The sequence below is a fragment of the Polypterus senegalus genome, chromosome 14 (assembly GCF_016835505.1).
Source record: "Polypterus senegalus isolate Bchr_013 chromosome 14, ASM1683550v1, whole genome shotgun sequence".
In the NCBI taxonomy this organism is placed as follows: domain Eukaryota; kingdom Metazoa; phylum Chordata; class Cladistia; order Polypteriformes; family Polypteridae; genus Polypterus; species Polypterus senegalus.
This window is the reverse complement of record NC_053167.1, coordinates 114,537,436-114,554,542: the sequence shown is the minus strand read 5'-3', so window position 1 is coordinate 114,554,542 and position 17,107 is coordinate 114,537,436. Positions and strand designations below refer to the sequence as shown.

Below are 17,107 nucleotides of genomic sequence, written 5' to 3'. Positions count from 1 at the left end.
GCACTCATCAAGAATAAGAGAAGAAAAACCCTTTTAGTATTCATTTCCATTGCTCAAGGGCCTATTAGTCTTCTGCTTTTCATTCCAGCTTAACATTGCTAATCGTTTCATTTCATTAAAGTGCACATCTCTCCACTCCCCACACATCTTTGGAAAATTAATTAACTCTGTAATTAAATCATTAAAGAAAGTCTTTTTTTCCAAGTTGATTTTAATAGCTTTATACTGATCTTGTTCTCTGTTTAGGCATTACCTGTTGATTTGAAGGTAAGGAGGTGAACTGATAACAACAAGGTGAGAGCTTAAAAGAGTACTTCTGACTCGCTACATCACCCCTGAGCAACTTATTTAATTAGCTTGTGCTCTACCATACATCAAACTTAATTTGCTGTATTAAACATGTCATGTAAGGCATTTTAGGATATTAATTTCTTATCAATCTCATTCCATGTACTAACAAATTAAAGAAGCATAAAGTACTATGAGATAGTGCTCTCAATCAAAGATGCCATTAACCAACCTATTAGCATTAGCTAAAAGGAACCACAAATCCTGGAAGGGATACCAATCTGCTGAAGGGCTCTGAAAGCTGAGTTATGTACAGTTGGGTAACCATTTGGCATGCCAGTACTCATATACTATTAACAATATTCAGGGATTCTACTGCACTGCTGAAAGTTGGGAAGGAAAAAAAAATTCAGGCATGCTAATATTTTGGCACAAAGTACAACGTTGTTGTGTGCATTTTTGTTAAAAAATGGCATGTATAAGCTATTTTACAATGTATGTAGAATCATAAAATGACGATCAATACTTGACAACTACAGTATCTTGGCTTGAAAAATGAACATATTTAGTAAGATTTAAGGCTTTTCTTTTCTGCCTGTACCCATGGCCTGTTAGTTCCAATGCACATCGCAACTGCTCTTGATTATGTAAATGAACTCCACAACTGAAAAGGGCTGAAAAAATTGTGTAACGTTACACATCATTTACACAACCCACTAAAACCCAACGCTACAAAGAACAACTGGACCTATAAATTGGAATCACATGACAAGGCCAAGTGGAATTTCAAACTTCCAGAAGAAACAGAGTTTAAAACTTTCAAAGCAAATACCCAGCTGGACAGCATGTTTTATAATGAATTCCAAAGAATTACAGGTACACAGCTGTTGCCCAAACTATGGCTGATTCCAGCTTCCACCTAAAGCTGAACAAATAGGCTTTGGCTCACCACAATCCTGAATGAGATTAAGCCTGTTCAAATCTCAGCCCAATAAATGTTTGTGTGCAGTTTGTTAATTTTTTTCTTGTCTGAGACAGTTATGTTTTGGTTTTCCTGATACATTTTAAATATGAGGAATTTTTGGCCAACTGTTGATCTAAACTGTTAGGGTCCATTAATACTTCACACTCGGAACACGATTGCACACAAATCATGGCTGTCACACGTTCATTTGACACATCCTCTGAGCACATCCTCAGAAATTAACGTGAGTTGCAGTACCAGCAAAATGTCGGGGACCGCAGTGTGATAAAGTCGGAATGTGATGTCAGAGTCTCTGCTTACTATCTACATGTGATAGAAAGTTGCTTTGCGGATCCTACGGGATCGATGTGATGCTTCAATATTGTGACGACGTACAAATGCATTTTTAATATTCAAGTGTCACATATTCCAAATTCTCACATACCATCTTCTGTGCCATCTTGATTTAAATCTCGAAATGTCCACCTTAATCTCATAGTTTATCACTGGCAATTCACAACACAGCAAAGCCGAACCTGTTCTCACAGCAATCATATCTCGCACTGCCACCTGGTAGAAACCTCCAGATTTACGTAAATTTCGCATGCAAGTACAAACAGTAGCATCCGGAGGAGCATGCATTACATCATGTGAAGTATAAACCTAGCCTTACAGTGTATACTTCCCTTTTAGTCACCTTTAAAACACTGTATTTGTGATGTAATACCCATACATAGGAGTGCTGATGCCTCTACTGAAAAGCACCAGGTAAAATATCCAGAAAAATGGTGCACCCAAAACTGCATTTTACACTTAATGAAACCATCTCAAGTTGTTTGGTGAAATCCTGGTTTTGGGGATCTGGCTAACTTTAACAGGGCATACAAAAGACAAGAAAAACACAATGAACATGAGCATTCATGTGCACGGTTAGGTTGTCTTGGCAGGGCCAGAGCAGACCATGCAATTAATGATGATACTTGCATTCAGGTGGCAAAACACAATGAAACAGGGCCTTTCATAACCGCCTAACTTATGTCACTTCACTGCTTGGCCATCAAGAGTTGGCATTCAGAAGACATGATGAGGGTAGTGAATCTGCTATCAAGGGGAACTGCCAAGAATTCACTGAAACATCATCTGAAAATGATTCTGTCTTGGCCACACACTTCAGTCTTCTTCTGTGCTTTCTGGCATGTCCCATTGCATTCAAAATTATTTGATTCCTGCTATTGCAACCACTGTTGTTGATGAAATCAAAGGTCAAGTTCAAACTGCTCCCTTTTTTGCATGGCATGTGGATGAGACAAGTGACATGTCATGTCATGAAAAACTGTGTGTAACAGATATATAGATACTGCAAGTTAAGTTCAAGAGAAATTAGTTAAATTTGGATATTTTTGTTTCATGGGGCGAGATGCCCAATCTGCCTTTCATATTTTAAATGAAAACACACAGGTCTAAAATTACAAAGACAAACTTATAGATCAAACCTATGATGGGGCTGCTCTCATGGTTCCCTCTCTGAATGGACTTCAGGCTAAAGTTAAAACAATACCCCTCAATGCAATGTTTGTACACTGCTATGTATACACACAAACTGAATCTGGCGTTGTCTCGGGGGCAAAATGCGCGTCTCAATCCAGGAATTTTTTTTTTTTTTTAAATCACTCTACATTTTTTTCTTAATTACCAAGAGGATGTCTTTTCAAGTCTGGAAGGTGTTCAACGTTGCGAAGAAACGCTCCTACTCAGTGGAACTTTACATCACGAATACTGATGGAGAACAAAGTTGTGGTAAACAACTCTGATGGACTCCTGCAGACTTTTGAAAAGATTATCAAGGATGACACCATAGTAGATGAGAACACACTCAGTGTTGACATTGTGCAGCACAGGGCTATGGATGTTCTTTACTGGAAAAAAAGAACTGAGAGTAGTATTGCTTTTTCAAAGGAAAAGAGGTCAAAGGAGGCTTTCAAAGCTGTTTATGCAAAAGTGGCAAGTCTCGTGTCAGATCCTCAAAATGAGCCTAGGCAAAAGTGTTAGTGTCTGTCACAACTACAGGAACCCCAGGAGCACTACAGAAATCTGCACATGGCCATCCTAAACAATCTTATGGAGCAGATAATTTGGAAAGTATGTGACTCCTAGAACTAATCAATCCATGGAAATTTGATGGGATGTGAACGGTGTTCCCTGAAGAGGCATTCCAGAGTGTTCTGAAAAGTTATGGACATTTCTTTGATTTAGGCAGACTGAGATCTGAACTCCAAGTCGTTTATTCAAATCCTGACTTGCAGGACAAGACACAGCCATGGAAATGGATAGTGGAATGCCTTAGCTCTACAAGTTACTGTCTTTAATGCCAACAATTGGAGCTACATCAGCAGATGCAGAAAGGAACTTCACCTGCTTAAAAACGAGTAAGTCATACAGTCACAACACACTGGGCCAAAACCATTTAAGCGACCTTGCTCTGCTGGTCATTGAGATGAAACTGGTCAAGTCTGTGGAAAAATCTCCCAGTTTCGTATGACAGGGTCACAGATCATTTTCTAAAAAAAAACAAAATGAGGGCAAAATTAAACATATAAAGAATATGATGTAATAATTGACTCATTTTATGATGTAGGCCTAAAATGTGCTTCCCCTGTTTGAAAGACCACCAGCCACCACTGCATTGAACTCCCCATACTTGCCAGTGCTTTCTTCATGAAATAAAAACTGAGAGTGATGGGAAGATTTGCTACCATGAAAGAAATCCAGGAAAAAGACTATAGACTTGGTAACAAAAGATCAATACAAGAATTTTTTCCAGAAATGGGAGATGTACTGGGCCAAGTGTATTATATCTCAAGCATGGCCAGATGTACCAGGAGGATGATTTGTATGTGTACCTTGGGGCTCTTGTTGTTCCTTTTCTTTCTCCAAATACCTAATCACCACACAATCAGCTTTGCAATAGACGTTAAACCATCTGTAAGCTTAGAACGCAGATTCTTCACAACTTTTAAGGAACATTGAAATATCATCATAGTACATGTTAAATTATTCTATCCATCTATCCTTCCAGTGTTGTGCCACCACCAGCAAGAATACAGCACGAGACAGGAACAATCCGTGAAAGGAGCGCCAGAGACTCGCTAGTGCTGCGGCACCGTATCCTTGCATGTTTAACTATTAACAATATAGATTATTTAAATGAAGTTAAAGTTTTATCTGTATAATATAATAAACATATTTTGCTGCATTTCATGTTAAAAATTATATCGTTATCATATGTAAATACGCGCTTTATAAAGTGGCTCAGGTTGTGTAATATTATAACTGTAGTGCAAGTTTACAGTAAGGTAATTGTACTTATAAGTACAAAGCATTCTACATGGAGCAATTGATGGAATGATTGAGTGTGTTTATAGTTCTTGGGATGAAACTGTTTCTGAACTGCAAGGTCAGTACAGGAAAGGCTCTGAAGCATTTGCCATGTGAGAGCAGTTCAATAGACAGCATGGCTGAGGCATCGTGTGCTTGATGCTGTATACCAATAATTCTCTTTCTGATCAGCTGCTGTAGAGCTATGATTCCCCACTCAGATACAGTGCAGTGAGAGTAATATGGAAAAAGATGATCCGCTGTGGCAACCCCTAACAGGAGCAGCTGAAAGAAGAAGAAGATGGTGCAGTGACAGTAACAACGCTAAAGTATCTATTGTATTTAGAATAGTTTGGCCATTCTGTGAACCATTATATTGTTACAGGTTAATTACAATCAGATGCATTAAACTAATAAACAATATCCAGTTAATTTCAGTGTATTTATAAAGCCACTTCAGGGATGTGGATCTAAAAAAAGAAAGGGTAACCACACAGGAACAGTACCACTGCTTTGACGCTGGGTGCCAGTCTATAAAACCGAGCGCAGAACTTGTGTACGACACGGTAAGAGCTACCATGGAAATGTGCGTGGTTTTATACATCGCAATATGAATGTGGAAACGTTCTTATGCAACATTTTTGTACATATGCACCATTTATACATGAGGCCCCATTTATGAGATTTGACACCTGAGGTGTTATTGCACAGTAAAAGAGAAAAAGTCACAACGGATGGTCATTCAAAATGAGAGAATAGGGGTGCAGTGAAATGAAAATTAAAAAAAGAGAGACAATAAAAAGATGCCATTTTACTAAAAACTATACCTTACATTAAAAAAAATACACTAAAATGATAATTTGAACAAGCATACATACTACAGATGAGACCAATGATGCAGACCTAGCAGATAGTCAGGAAAAGGTTAATATCACCATTAACAGCAACAAGACGTTAACGACAATAAAGGACTGATGGAGAAGGTAAAACACACCAAACAATGCCAGGCCCCAACCATTGATTCTCTATACAGTCTTTCATTTTATTTGTTGCAAATAAGTCAACAAAAACTTCTCAATTACAGATTACAATTTTGCCACAAAGTGGCACTGGAATTTAAAAATGTTTAATTGGTGTTCGTGAACTGTACTATCAGATTAAAGCTGATTTCCCACAGATGTGATGTTGCATGTATAAATTAGTCTGATACATTCATTGCAAACCACTAAATAGCAAAAAGGAAGGTAGAGCAAAACCTACAAGAGTCTGAAGTTTTCATTTTCTACTTTAACGCCCATACTTGATTTATTACTCACATATCTGAAGGAGTATTTTGAAGGTGTTTAAAAAAGTATTACAATACAGGATGCATTTTAAGTTTTGGCCCCTCCCTCATTTGAGACTGAATATACAATGGGAGGTTTTAAACACACAAAGCAAGGTCTGAAACTTGAAAGTACACCTTGTGAGAAGGACTGATAGCTTATATAAAACACAATGTGTTATGTTCAAGCTTTATAACACACTGTTGAGACCTCACCTGGTGTACATAAAGTCCAGAGAATCGACTAGTCTGATTCCAGGACTGAAGAGGACGAGGAAAGATTGAAACAGAGGAGTCTTTTCAGTTTACTTAACGAGATTAAGACGTGACATGTATGAAGTGTTTAAAATTATGAAGGGAGTACACTGGGACATAGTTGGAAACTTGTTAAAGGTACATTTCACACAAACCTTACAAGCTTTTAACATAAACAACCACAGACATATGGAATTAAGTTACCAAGTAGTGTTATAATAAGCGAGGCACGAATGCCTCATAAATGTGGTAGGAATATTTTCTTAACTTGGAATCTCCGTCATTTCAAAGTGGTCATGTCTGGTAGGTTTTAAGGCTTTTCTATCACCTATTAACCTCTGTATCCTAGACCTCCAATGAAAACTGCTACAACAGACAAGGTAATTTTAAAATGTATAAAAAATGCTTAATATCAGAGCACAGTTTCATGCAGCAAATTAATACATACATGATTGTGAAAAAGAAACTTCAACTTGAAAAACACAGAAAGTATCCTTCACATGGATAGGATTGGTGGGCGTTGTGCTAAATGGCCTGTTCTCATCACACTTCTTCTAATGTTCTATTGCTAGCATGTCCTGAAATGCAGTGGCTCTTCCTGTGCAGGATTTCTGTGACCATTATCTTGATTAAACAGCTTTGATGGAGACGTGTTAATACTTATAATGGAAGTAGTGACATATTAACTGCATGAAATGGATGGGAAATCCCTTAAGTCCCCTAGACTGGGGAGCCCCCTAAATGCCTGTCTTTTTTTTTTTTTTGTTTGTTTGTTTTTCAAATATTCCCACCGTTTTACAAGCAGCAAGCAAATGTGATCAAGATTGCAACCGGTGATTTGAAAGAGTATGGTTTCAAATTGCTAGACCAATGACAGTTCCGGTTACAAATTCTAACAGCATTTATCATTGGTCTTACGGTTTAAAACCATATTCTTCAAATTGGCAGTTGTAATCCTACCCTTGAAATTAGGGAGGGCAGCTGGATAAAAGCATATGCAACGGGGCAGTGAGCCGAGAAGCAACGCGCTGTGATGTAATATGAAAGTTTGTTTAACCAGTGAGATACAAGCATTAAATAGAATATAAAACAACAGTGAATTTCCCTTCCACTGGGGCCAGTTGTATTAGTTAACCAACACATGAAATGTGTTATGGGGAGTGCTTTCATGGAAGACAACAGTAGTATTGGATCTCAGCAATGAATAGTTCTGAACAAAGTGGATCCATGTGTATTGTTGACAGAAGCAGCAAAGCTCTGATTGAGGTAGATCTATGAGTAAGTAGATATGTATGTACTGCTTCTAGTACTTGAAACTGTACATACAAAGTATGATAAATTTATGTTCCTGAAATAGTAATAGCGCTGCTGCTTGGCAGTAAGGAGATTGTGGGTTTGCTTCCTGGGTTCTACCTGCACAGACAGTGCTAGGAGTAGTGAGAAAAGCACTATATAAATGTAAAGAATTATTATTATAATGTATTTACAGTGTCCTCTTGGAAAAAACTTCAATATCTGACTATAAAAACTAGCTCTGTACTTAATCAAAAATATCTCCATCTTATTAAACGTTTAAGTTTTTATATTTTTCCTTAAAATATATGGGGGGTGTCCCTCAATATTTTTCCCCACAGGCTCCTGATGTATTAGCTAGGCCACTAAATGGAGACTACACTGATGGGAAAGGTTTTGCTATGGATAACACAGTTGAGTCAGTGGTACAATTTTATCTTTCAGTCTTGTGGTCTCCAGCTCGACTGGTAGGTCACCTATTAAGTATTAAACAGACGAAACTGACAAAACGTACATAATACAAAATATCACAGGTCCATGAGAAGCGGACATTAAAAAAACTTTCAAACTGCACCTGGGCCAGTAAGTTCACTTACCTGACTCGCGTCTAAAGGGTCAACGCAAAGACTTCAAAGTGGCTGAAAGCCAGCAGTGACAGCTTCTCGAGGCCCTTCAGCACTGTTTGAAGTTGTCTGCTATTTTAGCTGCCGCGGGCTCTTTCTGCGAGAGAGCTCGAGTTTATTTTTAACCCTTGTTTCTCCGCTCGTTAACCTACAGACTGTAGTTTTTCTACGGGCTCCATCTGTTCACCCACTTTTACTGTTTTAAATGAGTGCGGCAGGTGCTTTTGGAATCTGGTTACAAACGACAAAATTATTGGCGATCTTAATTCATGTTGATGCTAAGAATGGTAAAAGGCACGTAAAGCGCCCGCAGGCAGCGCACTGATGCGCGCCTCACTTGGGTGAATACGCATAAGCGACAGAGGATGGATGATATTACGGTACTCTCCTTTACTGACCGGACTGGCTCGGCTCGTGGACAAGGCAGCAACGTGGGCCTGCCGCGGCACAGCGATCGACACCAATGCCAGTCCCTACTTCAGAGGCCACCGTTTCCTTGTGGCAACCTCAAAATTTCATCCGCTGGAGCAAATACAACGAGTTTCCACCGCCTCCGCATTCTCCCCTCACGTTATGACCGTCTTGGACTACACTTACTTGATTCTGCTGTCCATGTTTTCGCTGTTTTTTACAACATCTCCCTTCTTCACCGGCTTGGGTTCGTGCTGTCGGAATCCGCAAAGAGCGACTGCAATTGTGCCGCCTGCTTCCGAAAGTGGCTCATTAATTTCAGACTCGCTGCTTAGTTGCACATCACATTTTCTTTCCCATACACTTCGCCTACTATTTCCATTTATTCTTCTGGTCAGCACTCTGTGTTTCGGTTCCCCTCCTCGCTAGTACACACGGCTCCTCGGAGCAAACCGAAAAAACCAGGAAGTGCAGCAGGAGTCGGTGTGACGTCACGTCTTTGATCAGCACCTGATAGTCGTCGGCGCGCGCAGCCCACGGACAGCAACACGTCGGTTGTTCAGGTAAAGAGGACGCTATGGGAGGCGCATAGGATTAGGATTGTGATTAAAATTATAAATCTGTACTCATTGCGTGAATACGCATTCAGAAAATGGCAGGAGCGGGCCGACGTGAATTCACTTCCTTATACAGCGTCCTCCATTCCTAATGCTCTACAACCTCTTAGCTACTGTGATCAATTGATTCGTATACTGGCCTACGTCTACATCAATATCAGGATCACTTCATGTACATAATTTATCTTGGTAGCTTTGGAGCTGCTTATAACATGACACAACATCACATACAAATAGCATCAGTTAAACAACATAAATGATAAACTTTTGCACAATAGTGCAATTATAAAGTAGATAGATAGATAGTTTATTAATCCCAAGGGGAAATTCACATAATCCAGCAGCAGTATACTGATACAAAGAAACAATATTAAATTAAATAGTAATAAAATGAAAATGAGCAAGTGAAAGTGTTTGTGTACATATACAAGGGAGTTTTACATGAATAAAAAAGTTAAGCTTTTAATCGTTAATAAATTTTCAAACTTTTCTGAAAACGTGTTTTCAGTGTCATAATGGGTTATTGAGTAGACTGATGGTTAAAAATGGCAAATTTATCCTTCCATTATCAAACCCGCTATATCCTAACTACAGGGTCACGGGGGGTCTGCTGGAGCCAATCCCAGCCAACACAGAGCGCAAGGCAAGAAACAAACCCCGGGCAGGCTACCAGCCCACTGCAGGGCACTCACACACATACACACCAAGCACACACAAGGGACAATTTAGAATCGCCAACGCACCTAATCTGCATCTCTTTGGACTGTGGGAGGAAACCCACACAGACACGGGGAGAACATGCAAACTCGACACAGGAAGGACCGCAAATTTATCCATTTACAATAAATTTAAAATGCAGTTAAGTGTTCAGAAATTGAAGGAGCTTGAATATTTTCTGAATTCACAGTATATGAATACCAAAAAAATCTACAGTTTAATGGCCTTTGTGCCTGCTTACATATTCTAATTCTCAAAGTGTTTCTCACTCCTCTCTTTTGTGATCTTTATCAGTACTATACAAGCTTTACCACTTGCTGTAGATGATTTTAAAGTCCGCTAGTAGAATTTGAACCCAGTTTCGGCCATGTGTTGAAGAACGAGCCAACATATTGAATGTCTATCTGAGTCACACCATCGGTTTCTGCATAACTCTATGCACAAGCAAGCCAATTGTCAGTGATGCATGTCGTGGCTTTTAAATATACCTGCACTAAAAAAATACTACTTTTTTCTTAAATGGCACTGGTTGCTGATTCTTTCAGAAGTACAGTTACATGCCAGTCTTGCCATTCAAATAAATGCTGCAACCAATTTATAAGTGAGATTTGAAGCCAAGCTGTACCAAATCTGTGTAAGAGCAAGTACCTTGTCTAATTCAACTAAATGAATGTTGCTTTCATTAGAAAAGTTGCTAATTTCAAAGACCTTGTCAAACAGACGAGTGTTCACACTAGCACTGCAGCCTGAAGAGTATCTCCCATCCCACCTGGATTTATAATACTCTGCTGATTTGTAACATTCTTTTTGAAATAACTAACAAGCTACAGTTTACTGTGTTAATTCTTTGGACCCTATACTGTCTTCTAGTTCATAGCCATCATCAAGAGATGCTGTAAAAGTTACAGGTATGTGTGTCCATCCCTGAATGCTTCACCCATCTGATGAGAGTCTTTCATTTGTACATACAGTACTTCAGTCTTCTCATTAAATGTCTTGGCCTACAGCGTGCTGTCTTCCATTCATGAAGTCCTCTCAATCTTCTGGACAGTGATCTTCATGCTTAAGTGCTTTCAGCCCTACAGGCTGATGTCCTTCATCTCTGAATGCTACAGTCTCCTTGTTACCAGCTTTCATAGCCAGATGTTGTTTAGTCTACATTGTGGCATCCATTCATTCATTCATCCATCCCTAAAATGCTCTAACCTCTTAGTTGGCTGTCTTCATTATTTATTACTTTCTTCCTAATGTATTTTGACAGTACAAAATAAACAGATTTAAAAGCTCTGAGCTATTTACAGCTATTTCATGTAAATATTTGTTTATTTTGCCAGAAAGGCAATGAAGTTTGGTGGCTCAGGGGGTGGACTCAATGAAAGCTAAAATGTTTGCATTTCCACTACTGATTCATTGTGTAGCCCTTTTTGAATCACTTCTGCTGCCAATTCCACAACTGTAGTTACTCAAAATTTATGAATTATTTTATATAATGTGCCTGTAACATGTTTCCAATTGACAACCATTATATAATTGAGAGTCATTTAAAACTATTTGGTATTTCCAAATATGTAACCATCTAGTCATGGTTAACTATTGTATGGAGCTTGTTTTGGATCTAAAAAAATAAAGGCTCTTTCTGGAACCTTCACATGAATGGGTCTTTTGGGGACCAAAAATAGTTCCTTTATGGCATTGCTTTGAAGAACTACTTTGGCACTTTTATTTTTAAAAGTACAAGTTTCACATATGAAAAAGAAAAAGAAATGGAGAAAAACTCATGTAGACAGGAAGAAAACATATAAACTCCACACAGGATTTGACTAGACTAGGATTCAAGACAAGAAATGTGAAATGCATCCCAATGTGAGTCTGGGTGTGTACTGTACATTAGCATACCCTCAAACCTGACCTTGCACACCCATTGTAGCTAACATGGGTAACAGTTCCCGGCAATCCTAAACTGGATATGTAAATTTAAAATGTTTGAGAAAATGTATGCTGCATATATATAGTGATGGATGGCCTGGGATCCTGCCCGTATGGGACCTTTTCAAGAGAAGACCGAGGGAATGGGCGTACTCCCAGGAGTACCTCCCCTGGGACATGAGAGGGCAGCCCACTTGGTTTACAACGGGGTCACGGAATTGGAGCTATGAAGCTCAACCAGTGGGGGTCCGTGGCCATCACCAGGGGGCACCAGGACAGCTCCAGAGTTTGGGCATGCAGCACTTCCGCCACACCTGGAAGTGCTGCTGGATGTTAATCAAGAGACACCTGGAGCACTTCCGGGTGCACTATAAAAGAGGCCGCCTCACTCCATTAAAGGAGCCAGAGTCGGGAGGAGGAGAACGAAGCTTAGGAAGAAAGGAGTAGAGGCAGTGAAAGGAAAAAAAAGGACTGAGTATTGTGTGTATTGGAGCACTGTATTGTGTGCAGGACATAAACGTGTTATTTTGGATATTCTGTGTCCGGGCCAGTCTTCTACATATATATATATATATATATACATATATATATATATATATATATATATATATATATATATATATATACATATATATATATATATGTACATATATATATATATATGTACATATATATATATGTAGATATATATGTATATATTAATATATCAGTGTTAAATAAAAGGTTATAAACACCAGAATAAAAAGAGACATCAGGAATATCTGTAAATAAAATATCTGTAAAGCTGTAAGAAAATCGTTAAGGGCAGGGTACAGTGTATTAAGAATTGTGCATTGAAGCAACAGCATAACTCAGAAATAGCAAATGCAGTAAAAACCAATAATTCACATCATCCACATTAGAGAAGACTATACCTACAGAAGTTATTGCAGTTACAAAATTTGTATCACATACTTAAAAGTATAAAATATCAAAAAGATTTTGTAAATATATATGAGTGATACTTAAACCACTTCATGCCTGTCATTTTCCCAGTGGAAGCCCATTGTCACTGTATACATGCACCTTCTGTTTGTCGTGCGTCTTCACAACACTCCAGTTGGTTGATTGCCAAATTCCTACAGGCAGACAGAGGGGTAATTAAGTGTCTGTGAGCTGAGGCATGCTGTTGCGAGTTTTTACATGAACCTGAAATGCTTAGTGACGGCCCTTCCTAAATAAGATATTTAAGTTTGCCGGCAGTGCTCTTAGTGATGACTATACTGAACGTAAACATGCCATTATATTACACACATAAGCTTACCATTTTTGTATAATTACCTTCAGTATCATACTTTTTTAATTTACACTTTCAAATTTCTGTATTTGTTGAAGAAGCTGATAAGAATGTGGTTTTGAAAGACTACTTTTACAAAGTAATATTTTTTGAAGTCTATATAGCCACAAATGTCAAGAGAATTGTCATCATTATCGCTTTATGTCCCGTCACACAAGAAGGATGATTGTAGGCTGACCTCAACATGGTGCATTCACCCTGCAACCCCATTGTAAGCAAAGGCAGTCATCCTTAGGGAGCCCCCATACTGATCACAACTTCTCCTGCTATCTATTCTGATGCCTCTATCAGCCTCAAGAATAAAACTTCTCTCAGACCTGTTCTTCTTCTTCCTGTCCTACTATGGCAGGGGAGGGAGGCAGTAAGTGTGCATATGTGCAGTCACCCATTTTTCTACTGCATGTGTGCGTGCCGGTCGAGGCCAGCGAGTGAAACAATGTCGCCTCAGGCAAGGTAGATTTTTGCTGCCCTATATCTCCTTACTAGGCCACAACCATGAACTTAATCCATATACAATTCAGTCATACAACTAACAAAATAATAAGTAAAATTAAAAAGAAGTACATATTTTTGGGAAAATGTGAAAAAATAAAAGATCAGTTTTAAAACAATAAAACAGAAAATTGACATAAAAAATGTATGTAAAACAAGTAAAACAAGCAAAACTGGGCTGTTCCCCTCATCCCACAGGCTCCTCAAAATTCCTTGGCAGCTTTGTTCCAAGTACTCAGCTGACCTAAACTGACTTTACTCAAAATCAGTAGGTTTTAAGGCTTTACGTATCCACTTCTAGTACAAATGACTTAAATTTCTTGGGTGTCACATTAACACGTATGATTTACATAATAATGCCATGAATGGATCTCATTGCTTTAATTAGTACCATCACTTAAAGACATAATTTCTGGGTATATCACTTAATTAATTTAGATTGACTTTACTCAGAATTAATATGTTTTTAAGGTATTAAAAGTTATTTTTAGAAAAATGTGTCATTATGCAGCTTAGGAGACTGTGTTCCTTTAATGTGGGAAGTGACATCCTTCACAACTTCTGTAACTCTGTGATGACCAGTGAACATGAATGTACTGGGCTATCCAGTGAACCATGGCAATCCATTTGCCCAGAATGGCTGAATAAAATGAGGTTACATGAATAAGAATGGTTATGCAACATTAAGTTTTACAGAATAGTGAAGGTGTTCTACAAATAATGACAATTAAGTAGTAAGACATGGGTGAGACAATGATATAATGCCTAGCACTGATGTGTTATTGTTCTAGCATCCTGATTCTGTAGTTGTCTATGTGGTGTCTGTAGGAAGCTTTCCAAACACTTGAAAGAAGTTCACCATCAATTTTACAGTAAATTATTGGCAGCAGAGTTGCCAGTAAGTACTGTAAGTAGTACAGTAAGAAATTGTAAAATAAAATAAGTTATTTGCTGAAATCATGCAACAGTACACTACTGTATAGTTCAAGTAAACTACTGTAAACACCAGTACAGGACCAGTAATTTACTATAAATTAAAACCCTTAAAAATAACACCCAGTGTAAAACAGATTTTAGTAATTTAGCAGCTATAATTCCAGAAAAAACTAATCCAATAAATATTAAATGTTTATCATTATTAATATTAGATTAATTTGTTATAAACATACAGTACAACTATACATATATCAATGAAAAGTGTTAATATAAAATGAAAAACAAAATACAAACTTGTTTTTTTTTAATAGGAGCAGAGTACATAGTTTTCTATCACTCAGACACTGAAAAAACTTCCATTGCTGATCTTTTGTTTGCTGACGTGAGGCAACTGAGACTTTTGTGATGTAAGGTGTGCGTCAGGATTTCCAGTTTATTAAAAACAGCCCACGATAAGTCATCTTCTACAACCACAAGGGACCAGGGATGAAGACAATTTACCAACTATCTTAAAGTTTCTTTTCCACTGACCAAAGTAGGGGAGATGGCTGGGAACCATTTGTACCTTTAACCCAAAGGGGACGTTTTCCATATGTAAATCTTTCATCTTTATGCAAATATAGAGTGCTCAGCCAAGAAAAATACACCAAAAATGTAGAAAAAGTCACAAAAAAGTGCATAATAATGAATATGGCAATCATGCAAACATATTTTTCTTCAATAGAAGATTATTCATGCCAGAATTAAATGCAATTTAATGTGTTAACTACATTGCAATACAATGCATAAGCACGTGGCACATTTTATTTTGGCTCAGTTTTATTGTGTCAGAATTAAAAACATAATAACCAGCTGTTCTATTGTTTTTCACTATGGAACATAATTTTCATGTTGATTTAAAATGCAATATAAAGATATATTGCTTTTAATTTCAGGTCCATAGAATGTGTGTCATAGCTTAAAGCAAAGCAAACACATTGCATTTGAATTAGCGGCTTCTCCAAGTGTACAGCATTTCAATTCAAGACCACACATTACATTCATTTTGGCACAATTAATCAAATTACCAATCAGTGTCAAAAGATGAGAGAAGGAGCATCAACAGCTGGGGTATATGATGTACCATTTAAATATTTCTGTGTTCTGGAAGAGGTCTATTCATTTTTTAAATTTAAGATGTCTCACTTAAAGGTTTTCCAATGTTGTATCTGTCCTAGTGTCTACAGTATATACAGTAAACATAGGGAACTCCATTTTCTGTATTACATCTTTCCTGAAGAAGGGGCCTGAGTTGCCTTGAAAGCTTGCATGTTGTAATCTTTTTAGTTAGCCAATAAAAGGTGTCATGTTGCTTGACTTTTCACTGTGTTCTGGCAGCAAGTATAAATTTCATCAATGTAGAGTAATTGACCAAAATGGTGAGAAATACGTTTTAGGTCTCAGTGAAGAAGTTTATTCTTACGTTAAGTTGTGTTATCCTTGCTTTATATCACATTGCTCAAATCCTATTCTGATAGTCCTGACAGATATGTCAAGGTGTTTAGCAGTGGATGGTACTGTCATTACCATCTGCAGGTGTTTACAAACCACATTAGGAGAATATGGTCGAACAGACACCCCAGATGATGATCTACGTAATCATATCGTGCAGCTCTTGCATGCTTTCTGAAGATATTACTTTAGCAGTTGGAAATTTTCCTCCTGTGGCTGGTTTTATTATACTGGCCCTTTCCAACAACCAGCTAACACAAAATAGAATGAAGTCGTCATTTACACCTCTGGCTTCCTCCTGTTCAATGACTTCAGGGATCCCCTGCCTTATGAACTTCCCATTTGCCATGTTTAAAGCTGAGTTAAAACACTTGTGATTAGAACTTCTCTTACCACAACTTTTGATGCCCCTTTGACACTGATTGAGCATTTGATTACATTAAATTTTGGCACTATTAATGAGTGTTCTTCAATCAAAATCCAATACACCTGGAGCAGCCACTAAACGGATCGCAATATGGTTTTCTTTGCTTTTAGTTATGACACATGATCTTATGATCTATGGACAAAATTTAAAAGGCAATATGCTTTTGTATTGTATTTTAAATTGACATCAACATTGTGTGCATTAGCAAAACAACAATTAAATCATTTGGTTGATATGTTTTTAATTATGACACAATAAAACCATTTCAAAATTAAATGTGCCACATGCTTATACATTGCACTGCGATGCAGTTAACACTGTCTGCATTTAATTCTCTCATGAATAATATTCCATAAAAAATAATCAATCTGGAGTGAAAAGCTATTCATTATAAGTTATATCAACATAATACAACTGTGCTTTGGCAAAATAGTCAAACTAAATTTAGTGGTAAAAAAGCAAGAAACTTAAGCCATGTTATCTTGAGGAGAAGGCGAGGTTGCCTTTGTGGTGTTGATTGTTCAACAGCTTTCAATCTAAAGTTGTTTATTTTCAGAAAAGAGGTAGACTTCCCAGGATGCACTGTGTTTTTTCCCCTGTAAGCATACGTAGCTCTTAGGATATTTCCTAGA

General features: G+C 37.8%; 1 protein-coding gene across 1 annotated transcript in view; it reads right to left on the bottom strand.

The window, feature by feature from the left end:
* Nucleotides 1-9,051, bottom strand: part of dennd1b (DENN/MADD domain containing 1B) — a 393,949-nt gene extending 384,898 nt beyond the window's left edge. Inside the window, exon 1 of the mRNA XM_039734662.1 lies at nt 8,720-9,051. Within this exon, the coding sequence (XP_039590596.1) occupies nt 8,720-8,736 (17 nt within the window). The 5' untranslated portion in view covers nt 8,737-9,051. The remainder of the gene's footprint in view (nt 1-8,719) is intronic.
* Between the last annotated feature and the right edge of the window lie 8,056 nt (nt 9,052-17,107).